Here is a 19270-nt window from a genome sequence, read left to right as displayed (position 1 = left end):
AATTTTCTATGATAGTATGTTTTAATCTATTGCATTTTATTTTTAGTAATTTATTATAGGTTTTTGCATTGTGTTTACCATTAGCCTTACAAAAAAAGTCTTGTAACTATAACAAGTTATTTTAAAGATATGACAACTTATCTTAGATCACAAAGAAAAGAATAGAAAGAAAAAAAATAAAAACATCTATACTTTATCCTCTCTAACATTTTTTACTTTTAGTCATCTCAATTTACATATCTTTATATTACCTATCTCTTAACAGTTTGCTGTACCTATCATTGTTTTTGATAAATTTGTCTTTTGGCTTCATACTAGAGTTATGAGTGGATTGCACACAACAGTTACAGGATTAGAGTATTCTGGGTTTGTCCCTGTACTTAATTTTGCCCCTGAGTTTTGTACTTTCAGATGTTTTCCTTTTGCACATTTGTGGGTTATTTTTTTTTCTTTCAGATTGAAGAACTCCCTTGAGCATTTGTTGTAAGATTGGTCTTGTGGTGGTAAATTCTCTCAACTTTTGTTTGTCTATGAAAAAATTTAGTGTGCCTTCATATTTAAAGGATAATTTTTCTGAGTATAGTATTCTTGGGTGGCAGTTTTTTTTCTTTCTGCACTTTGAAAATGTCATTCTACTCCCTCGTGGCCTGTGTTATTTCCATTGAGAAGTCTGTTGCCAGATGAATTGGAGCTTCTTTATATGTTATTTACTTCTTTTTTCTTACTTCTGTTAGGATTCTTTCTTTGTCCTAGACCTTTGAGAGTTTGATTATTATATGTCTTGTGGTATTATTATCTGGGTTGAATCTGTTTGGAGTTCTCTGACCTTGCTGTACCTGGATGTTTACATCTTTCTCAAGTTTTAGAAATTTTTTTTGTTATTATTTCTTTGAATAAGCTTTCTAACCCTTGCTCTTGCTCAATTCTCCTTTGAATACTAATAATTTTTAAATTTGGAATTTGGTCTTTTTAGGTATCTGTATCAGGTAAGTGGTCTTTGTTCCTTTTCATTCTTTTTTCTCCTTTAAATGCATGTTGTCAAATAGCCTGCATTTGAGCTCACTGATTCTTTTCTCTGCTTGATCCATTATGCTGTTGAGGGCTTCTAATGAAGTTTTCAGTTCATCAAAAGTAGTCCTCAGTCCTAAGATTTCTGTTTGATTTTTTGTATTATTTCAATTTCTATGTTAAATTTCTCTGATAAGTTTCTGAATTGCTTTTCTGTGCTACCTTTGAAATCACTGAGTTTCCTTAAAACTTCTATTTTTAATTCTTATTCAGAAAGCTCAGATATTTCCTATTTGTTGGGGTCAGTCACTTGTTCTTTACTTTGTCCATCTGAGGAATTTATGGTTCCCTGTTTGCTATTGTGTTTGTCTTTATGTTGAAGTATTAGTTATTTATTATGGACTTGTCTGTCTGGCTTGTTTTGGTTTTTCTTGGATAAGTTTGTTTAGAAATTCTTTGTAATTTACCTGTTGATTTTCTATCTTTTTCCTCCCACTAGGTTGCTGCCTCCTTTTAGGCAGTAGACACCACCCTAAGCCCAGGTTTGCTTCACTTCTAGTAAACAATCAGTGTGCCACTTGTCCAGAATGGGAAAAGTCCCAAAGGGACTGTCTCAATAGTGTGGGAAGGCTGGCTAGGGGTTCGTGCCCAGGGGACCTGTGGAACAAAGCTCCTACAGTGTGGAGCTGCTGAACAGCCACTCTGAGTTGGCATCTCCTTTGGCTGAGTCACACAACAGCAGAGTTTTCAGGACTGGGGATTGTAGTCCGGCCTTCCCCCCTTTCCTCTGGCTGTCCTCTGCAATATTTCTTCAGGCACTCCTGATGCTTCCTGTAGGTTTAAGCGGGGACTGATCACTTTCCAGGATACCTAGAAGAACAGGGAAGCTGGTTAACCACCTTGATCTCACTTTTTCCGGTGTAGATGCTCTGATTTTGGGGGAAATTTTCCATGTGCTTGGTGATGGGCAAATTTGGGTGAGGGGAGTCACAGATATGGACATCCAATTCTCTTGTCATCTGCTTGGAGCTTTTCCACTTCTCTGTGGCCCTGGGAACTACCTCATTGAGTTCTGGGATATTACTGGTGATGATCTCAGCACTGTGTATTTGTTTCTGGTTTTCTGTAGGGGAGGAAGAGCAGTGAAGGCCACTTGCTTCTTTGTCATCATTTTGGAACCAAAGTCCTCTCTGTCAAAAATTTTATAGTAGAAAATCTTTCATCAAGCAGATGATTAGGCCAGATAACCACTAAGAGCCTTCTAATTCTAAGCTTCTGTTTCTGTGAGATGCTGTACAAAAGTTTTCCAATTGCCTAGAATATCTGAGTGAGATTGGTATCTGAGTGAAATATCTTCAAGGAATATTATTCAGCACAGAAAACATGCTGGAAAAACAACTTTTTGTGGCAATAGAGAAAAACAGTGTTTTACTGGAAACCCCAACTTAATCCACATGAAAAAGCACTGAACTCTATAAAAAAGAAAAACAGGCAAAATAAAAGAGAGATTTATGCCCTTTGGCTTTACATGTTCCCATTGGGGGTGATTATAGATTAGGTCATTGTATCCCCTACCCCCAGGCAAATTATGTATTGTTTTTCTTTTTTAGTCAATCCTGGCTGAGTTCCAAAATGAATTGTCACATTCTGAGTACATAATTTTCATGGCATAAATTTGCATTTCTACTTCAGCTTCTTTATCAGCTCTGGAAGTATTGCTTGGTGATGCTTTACTGTCAAAAGTTGAGAAATTGCACCCAAAGGAGGACACTGCCAAAATATGCAACTATGGTTTTCTTAGGCAAGAGGTGGAAAAAGCTAAAACTTTGAGATGTTAATTATTTGGGTAATTCCGAGGGTGTCTTTTCCTCTCACAGGGTGGAGACTGTGGAGAAGGAGTCCAGGTCCGCAGCCGTTCCTGTGTGGTCCACAATGGTTTGGTATCTCACACAGCTGTCCGTGTAGAGGATGCACAGTGTGGAGAAACTCCCTTTCAAGACAGTGTCCTGAAACAGCTGTGTTCTGTGCCTTGCCCAGGTATGCAATTCTAGCAACTGGTAGTGTCTCCCATTATGACCTTTTTGTTTATTTATTTTTTTCTGGAGAAGCTTTATCTCATTAAAATTGAAGTTTTTAATTAACTTTAATTCATTTTTTATTATGGTCATTACTTTGGAATATAACTGCTGCTTCAGTGGAGCCAAAGCAGGCAAAAGAAGAAAAAAAAAAAAAGGCACTGGATTTGGAAATAAGAACTAAGTTACAATCCTGTCTCTACCATTTCACTGGTGTTTTAACTGGGGCATATAATCCAGCCCTTCTGAGCAATGGTTTCTTCATCTGGAAAATGCGATGATAATACCTAATCCAACAGCACTTAGCACATTGGCCAGCACTGCAAGAATGTTGACTGAATCTGAATGGATGAATCCTGGGTGCTGGCATGATGGGAACCAGTAAGGCTGTGGGTTTGTAAAAGCACTCTGTGAACAGTCACATTGTATCTAAATATGAAGGTCTTCATTAGTTACATAAAATGTATAAATTTACTTTATTCCTAGTAACACATCTTAGCTTATATTGCATAAATTTGAGGTGACAATATATCCTTGTAACACATATACATATGTGTGTATGCAGACATGTATATGTAAATATACACAAAGATATATATACACAAATGTACATATCTGTGTATAATTTATATGTTTATTATTTATTTTATTTATTTGTTTAATTTACTGTTATGATTTGTAATTTTTATATAATTGATAAATTTATATATAATTAAGTATAATTAATAAATTTATGTATAAAGTGTATATATATGCACACAGAGAAAGATGTTTAGAGTATTAAATTAAACATTCTTTAGTCCAAAAGATATTTCATTTTAGTGACCTACTTATTCTCTTTTATATGGTTTCTATGAAAACCCAGTTTATGATGTTATGCTGATCTTTGCAAACTGAGTTACTATAATCTTTACATCTCCCTTTTAAAATTTTTATTATCACTAGCAGATACATAATAGTCTCTAGATGCAACTACTACAATTTGGAGCAAAGTAATGGCAATCTAGTTTTTGGCACTCTCTGGTCAAACTAGATTCAACTGTGAATTATTTCATCATTCTTAGGACTTACGAATAGGAAAACTGGTTAAAATAGAAAGTGCCCTATCTAGAACCCACCGTATCACTGCAGATCTCTGCATGAGCCCTGTCCATGAAAATCTTGTCAAGTGCCAGTTTTCATGCTCTTTCTCCCACCCTGTACTGCATGACTGCCCAGGAGACTGTCATTTAACTGAATGGTCAGAGTGGAGCACGTGTGAATTAACCTGCATCGATGGAAGAAGCTTCGAGACTATGGGCCGCCAATCTAGGTCAAGGACATTTATAATTCAGTCCTTTGAGAACCAAGACAGCTGCCCCCAACAGGTTCTAGAAACACGCCCTTGTACAGGTACCAAGAACAATTTTCACTTCTTTAGCCTTGATTGATCAGTGCTTATTCTGTTTTTAAGTGAGGAGTAATAGAACTGCTGTTATCATATTTACTTGCAGGAGGCAAATGTTATCACTATACATGGAAAACAAGTCTTTGGAACAATAATGAACGAACTGTATGGTGCCAACGTTCAGATGGCATTAACGTCACAGGTATTGCTGCCTAAGACTCACGTAGACACTTCAGAAAGAGCTCTGAGTGGTGCTATTTGCGAGAAGAATTAGCTTACAAATAAGTGAGAGATGGCTGGACAGGTGGCTTAGATGATCTTCAGGGCAAATTTTCATTAGATCTTTGCTGCTTAGAAAGCCCACAATTGTATCTGAAGGCCCATAATATATCAGGCAACTTAAGGAAATAAGATGAAATGCAATGTAATAAAATATTCTTAAATATCACGATCTGAGACAAAGACTGAAAAAGATGCTAGTTTAAAACAATTTTCTCTGAAATTTTAAATCATGTACCTACTCAGTAAAAAGTTCTTGAGGTCATACCTAACATATATTCCTGCACTACTATGTCCATATGTTATATTATAAAACATACTCAAGATGGGAATTAAATGGTAGATAAAGATAAAATTAAAAATTAAAATATTCTATGGTACAAAAACCTCTGTTGCTGTAAATTATAAATGTTTGTGTTCATGCACTGAAAGCTTAGTTGTTGAGTATTTTGCTGATCATTATTATTACTTATTATCTAAATGTAGACTGAGGGAAATGTTCCCCATTCATGACAGTGGAAACAATTTGATTGTACAAATGGTCTCGGTAATGCAAATCAAAACCACAATGAGATATCACTTAACCCCAGTGAGAATGGCCTTTATCAAAAAAACCCAAAACAACACATGTTGGCGTGGGTGTGGAGAGACAGGAACACTCATACACTGCTGGTGGGACTGCAAACTAGTGCAACCCCTGTGGAAAGCATTATGGAGGTATCTTAAACAGATTCAAGTAGACCTGCCATTTGACCCAGCAATCCCATTACTGGGCATATAACCAAAGGAAAAAAGGTCATTCTGTAACAAAGACACGTGTACCCGAATGTTTATAGCAGCACAATTCACAATAGCAAAGATGTGGTAATTTTAAAGTTTTTTTAATGCCTTCTTGTGAGAGCAAATGAAATTATCATTGTTTTTACTTAGTGCAGGGCTGACAGAGAGCTCACGTGAGGGCTCGGAGAAGTGCTACAGGAATAGAATTGTCAGCGCCTCCTTTTTCTTGCTTACCTGCTCTTGCATTATTGGTATTCCTTTTAATCTGTGGTTTATCCAAACAATAATTTATTTTACGCTGCTTGCTTGTCCATTTTGTAAGTTGTTAAAACTAAATATACTGTGCATTAACGTAGCCAGGAATACAGAAAGCGGCAAACCCTGCAGTACGCTGGGAGTTAACACACTGGCAAGGGTCACGCTGTCAACTCTCTGCACCGAGTTCCTCCAGCACAGTATACAACACGTGGCCACCTGACGAATAAGCGCAGGTCACCAGTATCATCTGTGAAATAGTATTAGAGCTTAATTTTATTCTTAAACTTAAGAAAACATGTTTTATAATGCATGTAAATTCCAGTATTTTCTTTCCAGTTCTTAAGAGCTGTCCTCCTCCTGTGGTATTATGCTTTGGAGATCACTGGTTTAAAAAGTGGAAAACTTCCCCACCTCCATCACAATTAGTAGCAACAGGACTGTGTGGTTATTGCCACTAACTCCCAAATTATCAATTTCACACCTCAGTGCTAATTCTGAATTGTGAGGTGTTTTTTTTTTTTTTAATTTCTGTGTGGATTATTTGTTTTATTTTTCAAGTAATAGTGAGAATTTAGCTGCTTCATTCCCAGGGAAAGTGTAGGGCGGACTAGTCTCTACTCTGCCTTAGGCCCAAAGATTTTTGCTATCTACAGCATCGTAAACTATAACCGGTTGATAATTATAGTTATCCAAAGGCTAAAATCTATAAATGCAACCAATGCTGTATAAATACAGTTTAACTACTGCCCTTGAATAAGTCAACTTGTTAGTAGCATTGTCTCCAGGCTTTCTCCCGGGTGTCTTTTACTACCTAGAATCATCTACTAATGTGTACATGGTTTTCAGATTATGGAGACCTACATTATGCCATCCATTTACTCAAAAATACTTACTGAGCAGCTACAAGTACTGTGTGAGATATTCGATTGCCCCTGCTAGAGCTTACACATTTGCTCTTAAAAATAAGTCTAGGGATCTGTGTGTGACTCTGTGTATATGTTTATATTCTGCTTGACAAACATTTAAAAATGCTATTAAAGTATGTGATATCATGATCCCATGAATTGATTAGTGACATTCTTTTAGCATTTATTGGGTTGTTGGAATTGTCCTAGTGCCTAGCTGGGGTGTTCAGGAGCTGAAGCAATACTTACATAGAATGAGTCTTTGAAAGCAGATGTATTTTCTGCTTCTGCATTTAAATTGAGATTTCATCAATTCTTTTACTGATCTTCACCCTCATAGACTCTGTCCTCGAGAATAGCCATATGATAGAATCCCATTGCCAATGAGCATGTATAAACACCCTGCTGCAAACAGCCTCTGTTAGAAGAGCCTCCAGTTTCAGACAACACACGCTGGAGTAATCGATAAAAGAAGCTGGACCACAACCAACAATGGTTGGCAAATAGATTGTTAAAAAATAATGCTGTTACCAAGAGTCCAGTGCCAGAGGAAAAAAATATCAAAAAATTAAAAATGTTTATCCTAGAGACATCTGCAAATGATGGTGGGATTTCCTTTGTAGGAGGCTGCTCCCCTCAGGCCCGTCCTGCTGCTATTCGGCAGTGCATTCCCGCCTGCAGAAAGCCTTTCTCCTACTGCACACAGGTGAGTCGTGGGCTGGAGCCTTCTACAAGTATTTAAATTGCTGTGTTTTACATATTCAGTCAGATGTTCTGTCTGCTGCAGCCCGGGCAGCAGTTCCATGTGCCCACCATACCACCTAGAGGCATTCGCAGGAGTAATCACAGCTATTTAGAGTTCCGTGTATTAAGAAAAGCAATCTGTTTTGGTAAATCTGCCTTTATCCAATTCTGTCTTTCAGGGATCTAATTTATATTAACTCTATTTACTAATAAGTGTTCTTAGTTGATTTATGTCTTCTATTCTTAACCTTTTATACACCTAACCTATTTTGAAAGACAGAAATGCTTTTAGTATTTGCTAAAGTTATTGTGTAAAATGTATGACACTATGATTACTGTAGCGTGAGTAAATTTTTAGTTCATTTTAAATAAGCTAAATACATATGATTAAAAATGTGTGTGTGTGTGTGTGTGTGTGTGCATTTGCAAACAGAAATTTTACTCCCCTTATTCTTCCACAACTCCCACCTATCACTGCTCAGGAATTAATGCAAAACATGCAATGTATTCCAATCAATAGCATTCATAGTGTGCGGTGCATGTATAATTTAAAAAAGTTATGCTATGTTTCTTAAAGAAACAGACTTCTTAATAGTGTACTCATTCCAAAAATGATTTTATTAAAAAGAATTCAAACACTCAATGCTATTTTATGGCTCTTCTACTTCAAGGTGGGTTAAGAGATAGTGGTTAAGCTCACAGAGGGAAATGGAAAAGAGGAGGAGAAGATCAGGGACAACTTCATTTGGGCTAAGGACGTTTGCAGAGTAGAAGTTGTAACCTTTTACCAATTCTCTGGATGCCCTCTTTAATAAAACATAAATTACTTTTTTCCTTAAACCCTTGGAACATATGATTGGTTACAACTTCTCTCTCAGGCTAACAATAGAGAGGCATCTTGAAAAGAGGGTTTTAATAGCTGAGCATTTGCAAATTTTCTTAATTAGCTCTCTCCATTGAACATTGTGTGATAAATGCCGAACATTCAATTAAAACCACCCCAAAATACCATATTTATATGTCATTATTATATGACTGTCACCTGTCCTAAACCCTGGGCAGTTAATTATAACATATGCTTCTCTGACCTTTTTTCCTCCTAGAGAAGACTGAGACTTGTTTACTTTCAGTATCTAATGCTCCTCATAAGCCATGTGTCCAGTCAACCAATGATGACCTAAATAGAACTGGCTGGTTGATGAGGATTGGCATGAGGCTGGGGTCTGTTCAGAAAACTCTAGAAAAATAGATTTAGGTAAGGAGCCATAATGGCAAAGGCATAGAGATTCACAACCTAATGCTTATTCTTTTCTATTCTTCCCTATTTTCTGTATGTTTGGGGCAGGAATAACAGTTATCTTCAGGTTGGATTCCGGAGACAGATGGGAATCCTTATCTATCATGCCTTATCATGGTCAGCTTCTTGGAGATATTCATTGTACATGAAAATGACCAGGAATTCACAAATATAAAGGCACAATGCCAACTAGGGAGGTGATGTGGTGTGACACTCAACTTTCTACAGGGAACAAGTAATTTAGATAGCTACTTCTCTTGGACATATGCCTTTTTTCCTCCACTTAGGCTGCTCTCCTTGAGTGTAGAAGTAAGCCTAAGAGCAGAGAGATAATGTGGACTAGTTAGTGGTCAATGGTAGAAGATGATGGAGGCATTTAGAAACTGGGGCAGCTATAGACTTCAAAAAACACTTAACACAGGAAGATAGGTACACAATCCCTGTTGCTTTGCTTCTCAGTAGGAAGGGCTGGTTGCAGTGAGTGGGTAAGAATCTGAAACAGTTGGGGGGAGATTTGAAGATAATTTGATTAAATGCCATAAACATTTCCATAAGCAAGAAAAAGACATAGTTAATGCACTCTATTCACAAAGAGCTGTGATTTCATATTTGGAAGGTGTCAGAATTGTAAACACATTCGAAAAACCTGACAATTTATTTAAGGGCTGACTTTGGAATTCAAAAAGATGAAAAGATGTGTTTGATTTTCATCTCATTGGTAAGTCAGCTGCTCAAAACCCTAAATTGCCATGACATATAATGCCACTATTAAGTGATTTTAACGTTTAGATTGTTCTCTATTCATCTGCACAATTCACTATGTAACCATAAAAATATTCTTTATGCTGTAGGGTGGAGTCTGTGGTTGTGAGAGAGGATATACAGAGATAATGAGATCGAATGGTTTCCTGGATTACTGCATGAAAGTACCAGGCTCAGAGGATAAAAAGGCTGATGTGAAAAACCTTTCTGGGAAAAACATACCTATGAATTCAAAAATACATGATATTTTTAAAGGATGGTCCCTTCAACCACTTGATCCAGGTATGTTTCACTTGTGAGTAAAAAATGCAGATTTTCTCATGGAAAGTTCGTATTTTGACCACTGCTCATGATGGAAAGAATGGAAGGTAAGAAGGAAAGAAGGAAGAGGCACTGTGGTATAAAGTTTCTCAGATTTGAGTATTGAATGATGCATGGTTCTCTTTAAATGTAAAATGTTTTCATGGGTAGCCAAGGATAAGTGTGTCAACCCCACCCTAAGAGACAGTGAGTTAAATAACAAAATATTATCCTTGGAAAATATATTTTAATTGTAAATTATCTCTGCAAAAGTCTTCTTGTATAACTAAATTTGTATGTATAGTTGAAATTAAAAGGAAAAAATGGAATAGAATCTCAGGAACTTGCAAGAAATGTCCAGAGACCCTGTGTGGTTTGAGAAACACATGTGAAATGGTAAAGAGCTTCAGTTCCAAAGGCAGTCAGACCTTGCTGGCCCTGTGGCTTAAAACATACCTGTTTTGTGATTAGACATAGTTTCTTAACTTCTCTGGACCTCAATTTCTTCATCATAAAATCAATCTAGTGGCACCTGCAGAGTTGTGAGTATTGCAGGGTGTCAGGCCTGTGGGGCTCAGAAATTGGTGCTTATAAAGGACAGGGATGAACATTTATTAGATGCTTTCTGTGTAACTTGTGTTTCTGTGCTGGCTGCTTGTGTTGCATGAATCATCTCATTATATTCTTGCAACCTAATTAGATGTTATCATCCACTTGAGAGATTAGGAAACTGAAAATGGCATTGCAAATTAATTTTACCAGGGCCACATGACCAGCAAGTGACAGAGGAAGGTTTTAAAGGCAGGTCATTAAGGCCTTCACCTACCACTGCTCCCTGCTTCCCACGCTGTGAAGTGGGCAGGAGAAAGCAAGAGTCTCTGTGCCTATCACACACACCTCCTCTAGGAAACAGAATGCTGCAAATGACTGAGCAAAGCGACCTAACTGATGGTGCCTGGGAGGTGAAGAGACAAACCTCAGGCAAATATACCCTGGGAACTTTCCTTCCAGACCCTAGGCCTTGGCTGTCCCAGAAGTGCCTTGATAGCGTGTTTAAATGAAGCAAAACCCAGAGCCCAGGCCCAGAGGAGCCTAGATCCTATTGGAGAAACAAAATTTATACTCCTCAACTGACTTCTATGAATGACCACCATATCTTATTTGACTTTTGATCCCCTGTGTGTCTGGAAATGCAGAAGGTGTTCAAAAACAACTCATTTGTTTTATGACTAAATTAGAAGTAGATTTAAATTTGAGGGAAGCACGATATGAAATGGAGCCAGGTTCACCCATTGCCTGTGGACCCTAGTTCCGAAAGAGAATTAAGGTGAGGCCCAGGGCAATGAGTCTTCAAATCCACAAGTGAATCTCTCAACATTTAATCCATAGATGGACTTTGGGGCTCTAACAAAAGCACCAACAATATCATGTGTGTGAGCATACGTGTGTGTCTGTGTAGATATATACACACATATGTATACTGACATATAATATTGCATACATATATGTACATTTGTGTGTTTATGTAAATATATATTTAGTCTGAGGAGAGATGCAACCTCTCACAATTAGGCTATCCTAATGTATTTTACCTATAAATTTTTCTCCTAGGAATTCATCATGCAGTTATATGCATATATACTGTTATAAAAGAAGTATGTAGATGATATTTATTACATGATTACTTGTTATAGCAAATGAGTGGAAACAACCTAAATGCCCATAAAAATAATAATGGTAAAACAAAAGTATGGTACAACTGTGCAATGGTATCTCATAGGGATACGTACAAGAGGTAGGCCTGCTTTTATGAAGTAGCATGAATATATTTCCAACCTGTATTCTTAAGTGAGTGAAAAAATACAAACCAAAGTGAACGCTATGCACCATTTATGTCTTTTTAAGAAAGGGTATGGATTTGTGTGTGTGTACTTAGATGCTTGCATATGCAAAGAAAAACTGAAAAGATTCACAAGGAGACTGGTAATAGTGACAGCTCCTATGGAGGGAGATGAGAGAGGGTGGAGGGAAGGCATTTTTCACTACATATCTTTTTTAATAGTTTGAAGTTTTTCCAATCCTGTAAGTGATTATAAAATGTATGTTAATTACTTTTTAAGTAACATGACTTAAAGGTTGTAGACCACCATGTGCCTCTACGCTGGAGATTTAAAAGCACTGGATCTTCCCAATGCATCAATTCTAAGAGATCTGATGGGCGATGAGATATAAAGTGTGTTCTCACTCAGGAAAGACTTTTTTTTTTTCATTTTATGCCAATGTAAAAACTCAGAACAGGGAGTTTCATCATTAGTGTTTCAAAGAGATTAGAATCAGAATCAAAGCTTTGGTAAGAAATTTATGACTGTAGAAAAATATCATTACTATATTGAACCTCATTCTAAAATCTGACTGAGGCTTGAAAGTGTCTTGTAAGCAAAAACTATAATAGGTAATCATAACATAATTGAAAATAATTGTGATTTTATTCAAAACAAGTGTTGTTTGCAATTGATTTTGAATGTTTTTTATCCCATAGAAGCTTTTAAAATAAGACACTGATATGTGTATTTTGGACCTGCAGTTAATTATATTCACATCGTGTAATGAATCTCTTTGTGTTTCTTTCAGAAAGAAATGCAATTCCTGTGGGATACTGAGGCATTGCCTTTGTCGGTCCAATTCTAAGATTATTTAGCTATATGCACACATGAAGTAGAGCAAAAAAAAAATTAGATTGCCAGAAACAGCTCAAGTTTCTATCATATATAGAAAAATCATACATGCACTCAAGCTATATCTTACATAAAGTAAAAGTACAAAAATAAATTATAATATTTGATTAATCTATTTTTCTTAACTTTAGTAAAATCAAATCCAAAACAATCTGTACTTGTTCACATGTGGTCATAATTTTACAGTAATTTGGTGAATTGATTAACCTATTTGTCATGTCGTTTTTGTTCACCCAACATCATTCTGGAAGCAAAGCTACTAAAAATGATCATAGTAGTTGTCTTTGCGTGCAGAGTTGTCTCTCTTAATTATAATTATGTATGTCCTTTTTTTGTTGTTCTCAAAATATTTTGCAATATTTTTGTATTACATGTATAAGATTATAAATACTTTAAAATAAGTTCAAAACAGACTTCCAATTGATTCAATTTTATGAAATAATGATTACCAATGTTTGTTTGGGATTGTGAACAAATTTGATGATCTATCTTATATTTTACATTTTCACCTGCTTTTTTCTCTTTTACTGTTTAATTGCTGCCACCAATGAGTATTTCCACATACGCTTATGACTTATGCAAGCATCAGAGTTCAGATAAAAATAAAATATTTCACAAAATAAGTGTTCTAGTGCTATGCAGTTACAGCTATGTTTTTGAAAGTTAATTTCTAAAAATCAAATAGTAATGCAAATTGTTTATATCTGTAAAAGTCCACGAAAAGTAGTATCATGGAATATAATTTAGAGTTTGTTTTTTCACAGACATAAATTGTAGTAGGAAACCCATATTCCTATGATGTTCCAAGAGAGAACCTTGTCAATTCTCGGTTATATCTGGAAATTTACAGAGTATGTTAGAACACTGCTAACTTCTGCAGTCTTGGGCACAGTTTACTAAGGTGCTGGTGTTCATTTCCATTCCAGAACTAATGGGCAGCTTGGGGTTGTCAGATGTTATGTTACCCTATCTCTCCAAATGCTGCAGACTTTTGTATGCTAAGCTTGTTATGTTATCTCTATTTTAAACAGATGGCCGAGTAAAAATTTGGGTTTATGGCGTTTCAGGTGGCGGTTTTCTAATCCTGATTTTCCTAGTATTTACTTCCTATCTTGTTTGGTAAGTAGTAATTGGTAAAAAGTTTATATCCCATATTTTTATGGGTAGCAATATATACTAAAAGAAGATGTATGTTAGGATCATTGGGCATTATAATAGGACCCTTAAAGCCACAAATAATCTCCAACTGTAGAATGGCTGAATAGTTGAAATAGGGGATCATTATCTGTATTGTTCCTATTTGAAATAACACTTTATAAATTTGGTTTTTGAGTAATATCAGAAAGTATAAAAGAAAAACCATTAGTCAGGATTTTTCCATATTAGTATTTTGATTTGGATCAGTAGTTTTCAGTCTTGACTACACATGGACATCACCTACGGACTGATGCTTGAGCCCCTCTCCCCAGAGATTCTGATTTAATTAGTCTTGGGTGTGACCAGGTCACCTGGATGTTTAGAAGCTCCCCGGGTAATTCTAATCTTTAGCCAAGGCTGTGAAAACTACTTTAGATAATTCTAGTTCTTAAATTTTGTTCTTAAATTTTGACTACTTAGCTTAAACTGACCAGTTGGTTCAATCAACCTGTTAGTGCATTTTAAATAGTAGAGCCAGGTGTTTATCTACATCAACCAGCTATGAAAGAAAATTTAACTGTCAATTCTAAGAACCCTAATTTTGTAAGTGACTAGTATCTGAAAATTTATTATTCTCATAAAACAATAGTTTATTGTCCAGAATATATGTGAGTTGGTGAGAAGCTCTTGAAAGCAGACAGAAGTAAATACAATTGACCCTTGAACAATGCCGGGATTGGGGCACCAACTCCCCATGTAGTTGAAAATCCATGTATAACTTTTGATCCCCTAAAAACTTAACTACTAATAGCCTACTGTGGACCAGAAGCCTTACCAATATCATAAATAGTCAACATATTTGTATATCATATATATTATCTGCTGTATTCTTACAATAATATAAGCTAGAGAAAAAATGTTACTGAGAAAACAATACGGAAAAGAAAATATATTTATTATTCATTAAATGGAAGTGGATCATCATAAAGGTCTTTCTCCTCCTCATCTTCACATTGAGTAGTCTGAGGATGAGGAGGAAGAGGAGGCATTGGTCTTGCTGTCTTAGGAGTGGCAGAAGCAAAAGAAAATCTGAATATAAGTGGACCCAGACTTCAAAACCGTGTTAAGAGTCAAATGTACATTTCAATGTTTTCAAGTACGCTAAGAATCTTTTGTTAGCTTTCTAAGCAGAAGTTTCAAAGTTTTTTCTTATTTTCATAAGATTAAAGTATTACTTCACTTTTTTCCTCCAAATCAAAATATTTATATTCATCACCTGTCTCATAGACTATTTCTCTGAGAATTTTTACACAGGTTTAATCTTGATTCAAATCTGGCCTTTGTATATTTAGAAAATTGGAAAATTCTGTTTCCAAGGCTACACATGTTTCTAAGTCTTTGCTCTTGGTCAGTGAATGTCAGTAAAGAAAATAAAATGACTTTAATTCTTTCTACCACCTATAGTGATAGAAATGGAATCTGTAGAAATTGAATTTCTATCCCACTAACATTTCCACAGTGTTGTAGTGAAAAGTAACAGCTTCAGTTAGTCATTCACCCTATGGTCAAATGATTTGACTAATTTTTATGTCCAAATTAATAAGTTTGGCAAATGTTGCCTAGATCCAGTCTTAATGAGCACATGTGAAGTTGAAAGGTTTGTATGAGGTTCAGAGCGATAGGAAACATTCACTACCAGAAAAGATTTAAAAGGGGTGGGAGGGAAGGTCCTTATATCACGACAGAAGATGTGAAGCTTCAGCAGATAGGAAACTTCTCTCAAAGCAATTGTTGGGCCAACACAGTGTAAGGCAATTGGATAGTCTATTGGTCTGTAAAAGCTTGGATGAATTCTAGCTGTTAATAGTCACATCCCCAAATCTAGATTCTGGGGTTCCCACTTCCCTCAAATAACTAAAAGAGTAAAAATGAACATGTAGTGACACATAAATTTTATCTTTTTACTTTTCTCCATTCCCTCCAACCTAAAAATGTGTTACCCTGAATCCATTCCTTCAACAACAAATATTTATCAAGGTCTTTTTCTGTATACCTCTAGGTTCTGGGGATTAATTAGGTACATCACTTCATTCTGGTAACAAACAATTTTCTAGAGAATTTTTAAATTATAAATCAATGGAATTTCCTCTTATTTTTCAGTGGTTAAATTACATAAATATTTATGCACATTATTTCTCATAACTATTCTTTTCATCCTCAATGCCTGTCCTTAATAATCCCTCTTTGGGAGGAGCACAATAGCTCTGTACTTGAATTTGTTACACATGCTCCCCTCTGCAGTTTACACCTAGATTAATCTTTCCTAAAACTTAGCTCCGGATGATCAGCCCTTCTCCTACTCATGTACAAGCAGTGGCTTCCCGCTGACAGCAAAACTAAGTCTGTTCCGATTGTCTAGCCAGTCAGGTCTTCCCTAACTGAAGCCCAATCAACACTTTTAACTTCATCTTCTACTCAGTCCCTACACCCTGGACAGCTGGCAAGTTGTATAGGCCCAAATATATCTGTCTTCATTTTCTCATTGAGGAAAATTAAAAAAAAAAAAAAACTTTTTAAATAAACTTTTTTGATTTAGATAAATTAGTAAATTTTATACTTTAATATTTAATCAATGTGCTTAATTATACAGTCCCATCATTAATCCTGTTTTAGATATTAATGCAAGATTTCATTATAAAATACTCATTTTCTCTAATTTCATATTCAAAACACAGTTTTATTTAACAACCGAATGAATCTATTTTTCAGGTCGGTCACTTTGTCACTGCTTCAATCTTCCTTTCCACAATCAAATCCAGTTTCCAGTTTGTCACATTCATTCCCACCCAAGTCCTTTGTGATACAGCACTTCTTTGAATCTGTTTGTGCTCTTGTTCCAGAGATTTCGTACTAACACCCCAGTACCTATCCACATATATTAGGAAAGATGGCCATTTTATTTGTTTGTCCTGTGTGTATATTTATGATCTCCATTTAAAGAAAAAGTTTTTTGTATAACAAAGGTAGCCACTCATAAGATAAAAGATTTTATAGGGGTTGAATATAAGGCTACAGCCTTTTTTTGAGGGATATTTTTTTAAGAGTAATAACTTTATCTTATGGCACTTAAGAATGCTACCCATTCAATTTCTCAAGGAAGCTTGTGCTTCTAAGGTTTACTCCTTATATTCCATTCATCTAGAATGAACTTTTCATTGCTAGCTGTTGGTGCTCTACCAGGTCCTCCAAGTCAAACTCAAATCCCAACATTTTCCTTGCCAAACAGTCTGGAATAACTTGTTGATGTCACCTTTCCTGTGGCACTTACTCCATGCTGGTGATGTAGTTATTTGTCAATATCCTTCTTCTCTCCCAAACCCTAAAGAATTTGGGTGGGGAGAGATAATTACTATACTTTATTGAATTTTTAGAACATAAATTTGATAAATATTTATTGAACAAATAAATAAGTGGATGAATAAATGAGTAGATTAGTAAAAACTGATTTATTGCCCATGATTTTTAGAAAAACTGTCTAGGAAAAAAAATCTAATATTTATATGTCAAACATAAAGTTTTTTATATACATTGCCTTTTTCAATCCCCATAATAATCTAATGAGGTATTACTATTATCATTCCCATTTTTAAAGAGTGAGTAATTGATCCTCAGAGAAATTAAATAGTTTTTCTGTTAGAATCAACCCCAGGCTTGCCTATCCCCAGAGCACATGCTCTTTCTACTGGTCTTTGAGTTTCCGTAGTTTCTTTCTCTTTATTAATAGTATCCTAAAAACGCTTTAGACTCAGTGGAATGTCTACCATTTTCGCATTTTTTAGAGGCTTCTTATTTCACAAGTAAAGTAAACTATAGACCTGGGAACAGATCTATTGATATCAAAACACATACCATTTGCTGTTACTTATGAGCTGCCTAAAGAAACCCAAATAGATATTTTCACAGCATCTAATTCTATTAAATAGCTTGCAGGAGAGTTAGAGGATGACTGTTTTGGAGATTTTTATACTTTCCCTTAAAATAAAAAGCTTAGGACAAGAGAACTGCTATAATATATCAGGTCTTGGGTGTATACTTCAGAGGAAAGTAATTTATACTAAAACTTGGAAATGCTTTTTAGAAAATATAAAAAAATCATCCTTCTAAAGATGATTTCTTTCAGATGCAATCCTTTGAACATTAGAGTTTGGAGTTTTAGAAGTATTACTGACACCCTAGTTCCCTTGGCAATAAATATCCATGGAGCAGTGTAGTGGGGATAACCACTGGGTGAGCTTGTAGGTCACCTGGACGTAGCACCTGGAAGTTACTCCAGATAATGATGCCGGTTCTGCCTTGCCCAGCACAATTTGGTGATGGATTCTCATCCTTCCCAGATTTGAGAGTGGTGCTTCCACTTCCAGAGGCTTGCCTCTCACAAGTAGCTGCCAAAACAAAAGATGGTCCATTGCTTTCATCAAACTATTTAATCTCTGCTAGCCTAGGGGTGAATCCTTGTGGCTTGAATTCAAGAGTGCTGAGAAGTGCCAGCAGTTTTCCTGTCTGCCCACAATAAACTCACTTTTCTGACTTAGTATATTTTTCTCCTTTGCTAAAATGCAAATGACCCTAAAAGAGGTCACTTTGGAATGTGTCAGTCAAGGATCTCTTACGGCCAGGGTTGCAAAATGGTTTTCTCCTTTGTGCCAACTTTAACGGCCGGCCGCGGTGGCTGTCAGGAGCGCTCCATTAGGAAGAGTGATGAGGCTACGCCTCGGCTCAACAGGAGTGAATCGTGTGATGGATTAGAGGTGTCCGCGTGGGCACAGGATGACTGGTGGTGGTGGTGGCCTATGTGCCAGGCATTTATGGGTCCTGATTTAGTGAGTGAGGCGGTGCTCATACCTTTCCTGATACCAGAGTTGAGGGGGAATAAAAATGAAAAACAAATGTATTTCCTAAGGAAAGAATGGATACCGGTAAGGGAAAAAGGAAAGGGAGTTGGAGGCTCTAAAGACAGCCTCCTGGTTGCTGGCCTTGGCCGGGACAGTCTTGCCCCTCAGCTTCACCTCCTGGGGCTCTTTTTAACTGGCTGGGGAACTCTGTAAAGCCACAGCTACCCGGCAAAGTACCACCATATTCAGTGACATTTGTGAGACTGTTAATCTCTTCCAAACCATAATACTTCTCAGATCTCACACATTCATACTTGTGATTTTGACATTTGTCAATTGAGAGGTTGCACAATATGAAGAAATGCATAATAGATGAGGTCCTAATCCCAGTGACCCCCAACACACCCCATGGCCCAGAAAGGCCCACGGCCTAGCTGTGAGGAGCCCCCTTTTCTTTCCAGAGGTGGACAGAATGTCCATAATTCCATATGTGGAAACTGGTATAAACTTATCTGTGTATATTTGGAATAGAATTTTCCACGCCCAGTTCACAGAAGCTGGCCACGTTTACTTGTCTCCCAGGTGATAGTATTGGCTCTTTGTAAAGATCCAGCCGTCTCGAGCCTCTGCCCTGACTCCCAGTTCTCAACTCCCCAATCCCCAGGACTCCCTCATTTCTTTTATTTATTTCTTTATGTTTTTTAATTTCAG

General features: G+C 36.4%; 1 protein-coding gene across 1 annotated transcript in view; it reads left to right on the top strand.

The window, feature by feature from the left end:
• The window catches only part of THSD7B (thrombospondin type 1 domain containing 7B), an 841191-nt gene that overhangs the window by 818386 nt on the left and 3535 nt on the right, over positions 1–19270 (top strand). Inside the window, exons 22-27 of the mRNA XM_069473127.1 lie at positions 2886–3045; positions 4302–4475; positions 4577–4672; positions 7316–7398; positions 9585–9777; positions 13562–13649. Of these exons, the coding sequence (XP_069329228.1) occupies positions 2886–3045; positions 4302–4475; positions 4577–4672; positions 7316–7398; positions 9585–9777; positions 13562–13649 (794 nt within the window). The remainder of the gene's footprint in view (positions 1–2885; positions 3046–4301; positions 4476–4576; positions 4673–7315; positions 7399–9584; positions 9778–13561; positions 13650–19270) is intronic.

Source organism: Eulemur rufifrons, chromosome 1, assembly GCF_041146395.1.
Source record: "Eulemur rufifrons isolate Redbay chromosome 1, OSU_ERuf_1, whole genome shotgun sequence".
Lineage (NCBI taxonomy): Eukaryota > Metazoa > Chordata > Mammalia > Primates > Lemuridae > Eulemur > Eulemur rufifrons.
Note: the sequence above shows the minus strand (reverse complement) of the source record. Positions and strands in the feature narration are given on the sequence as shown.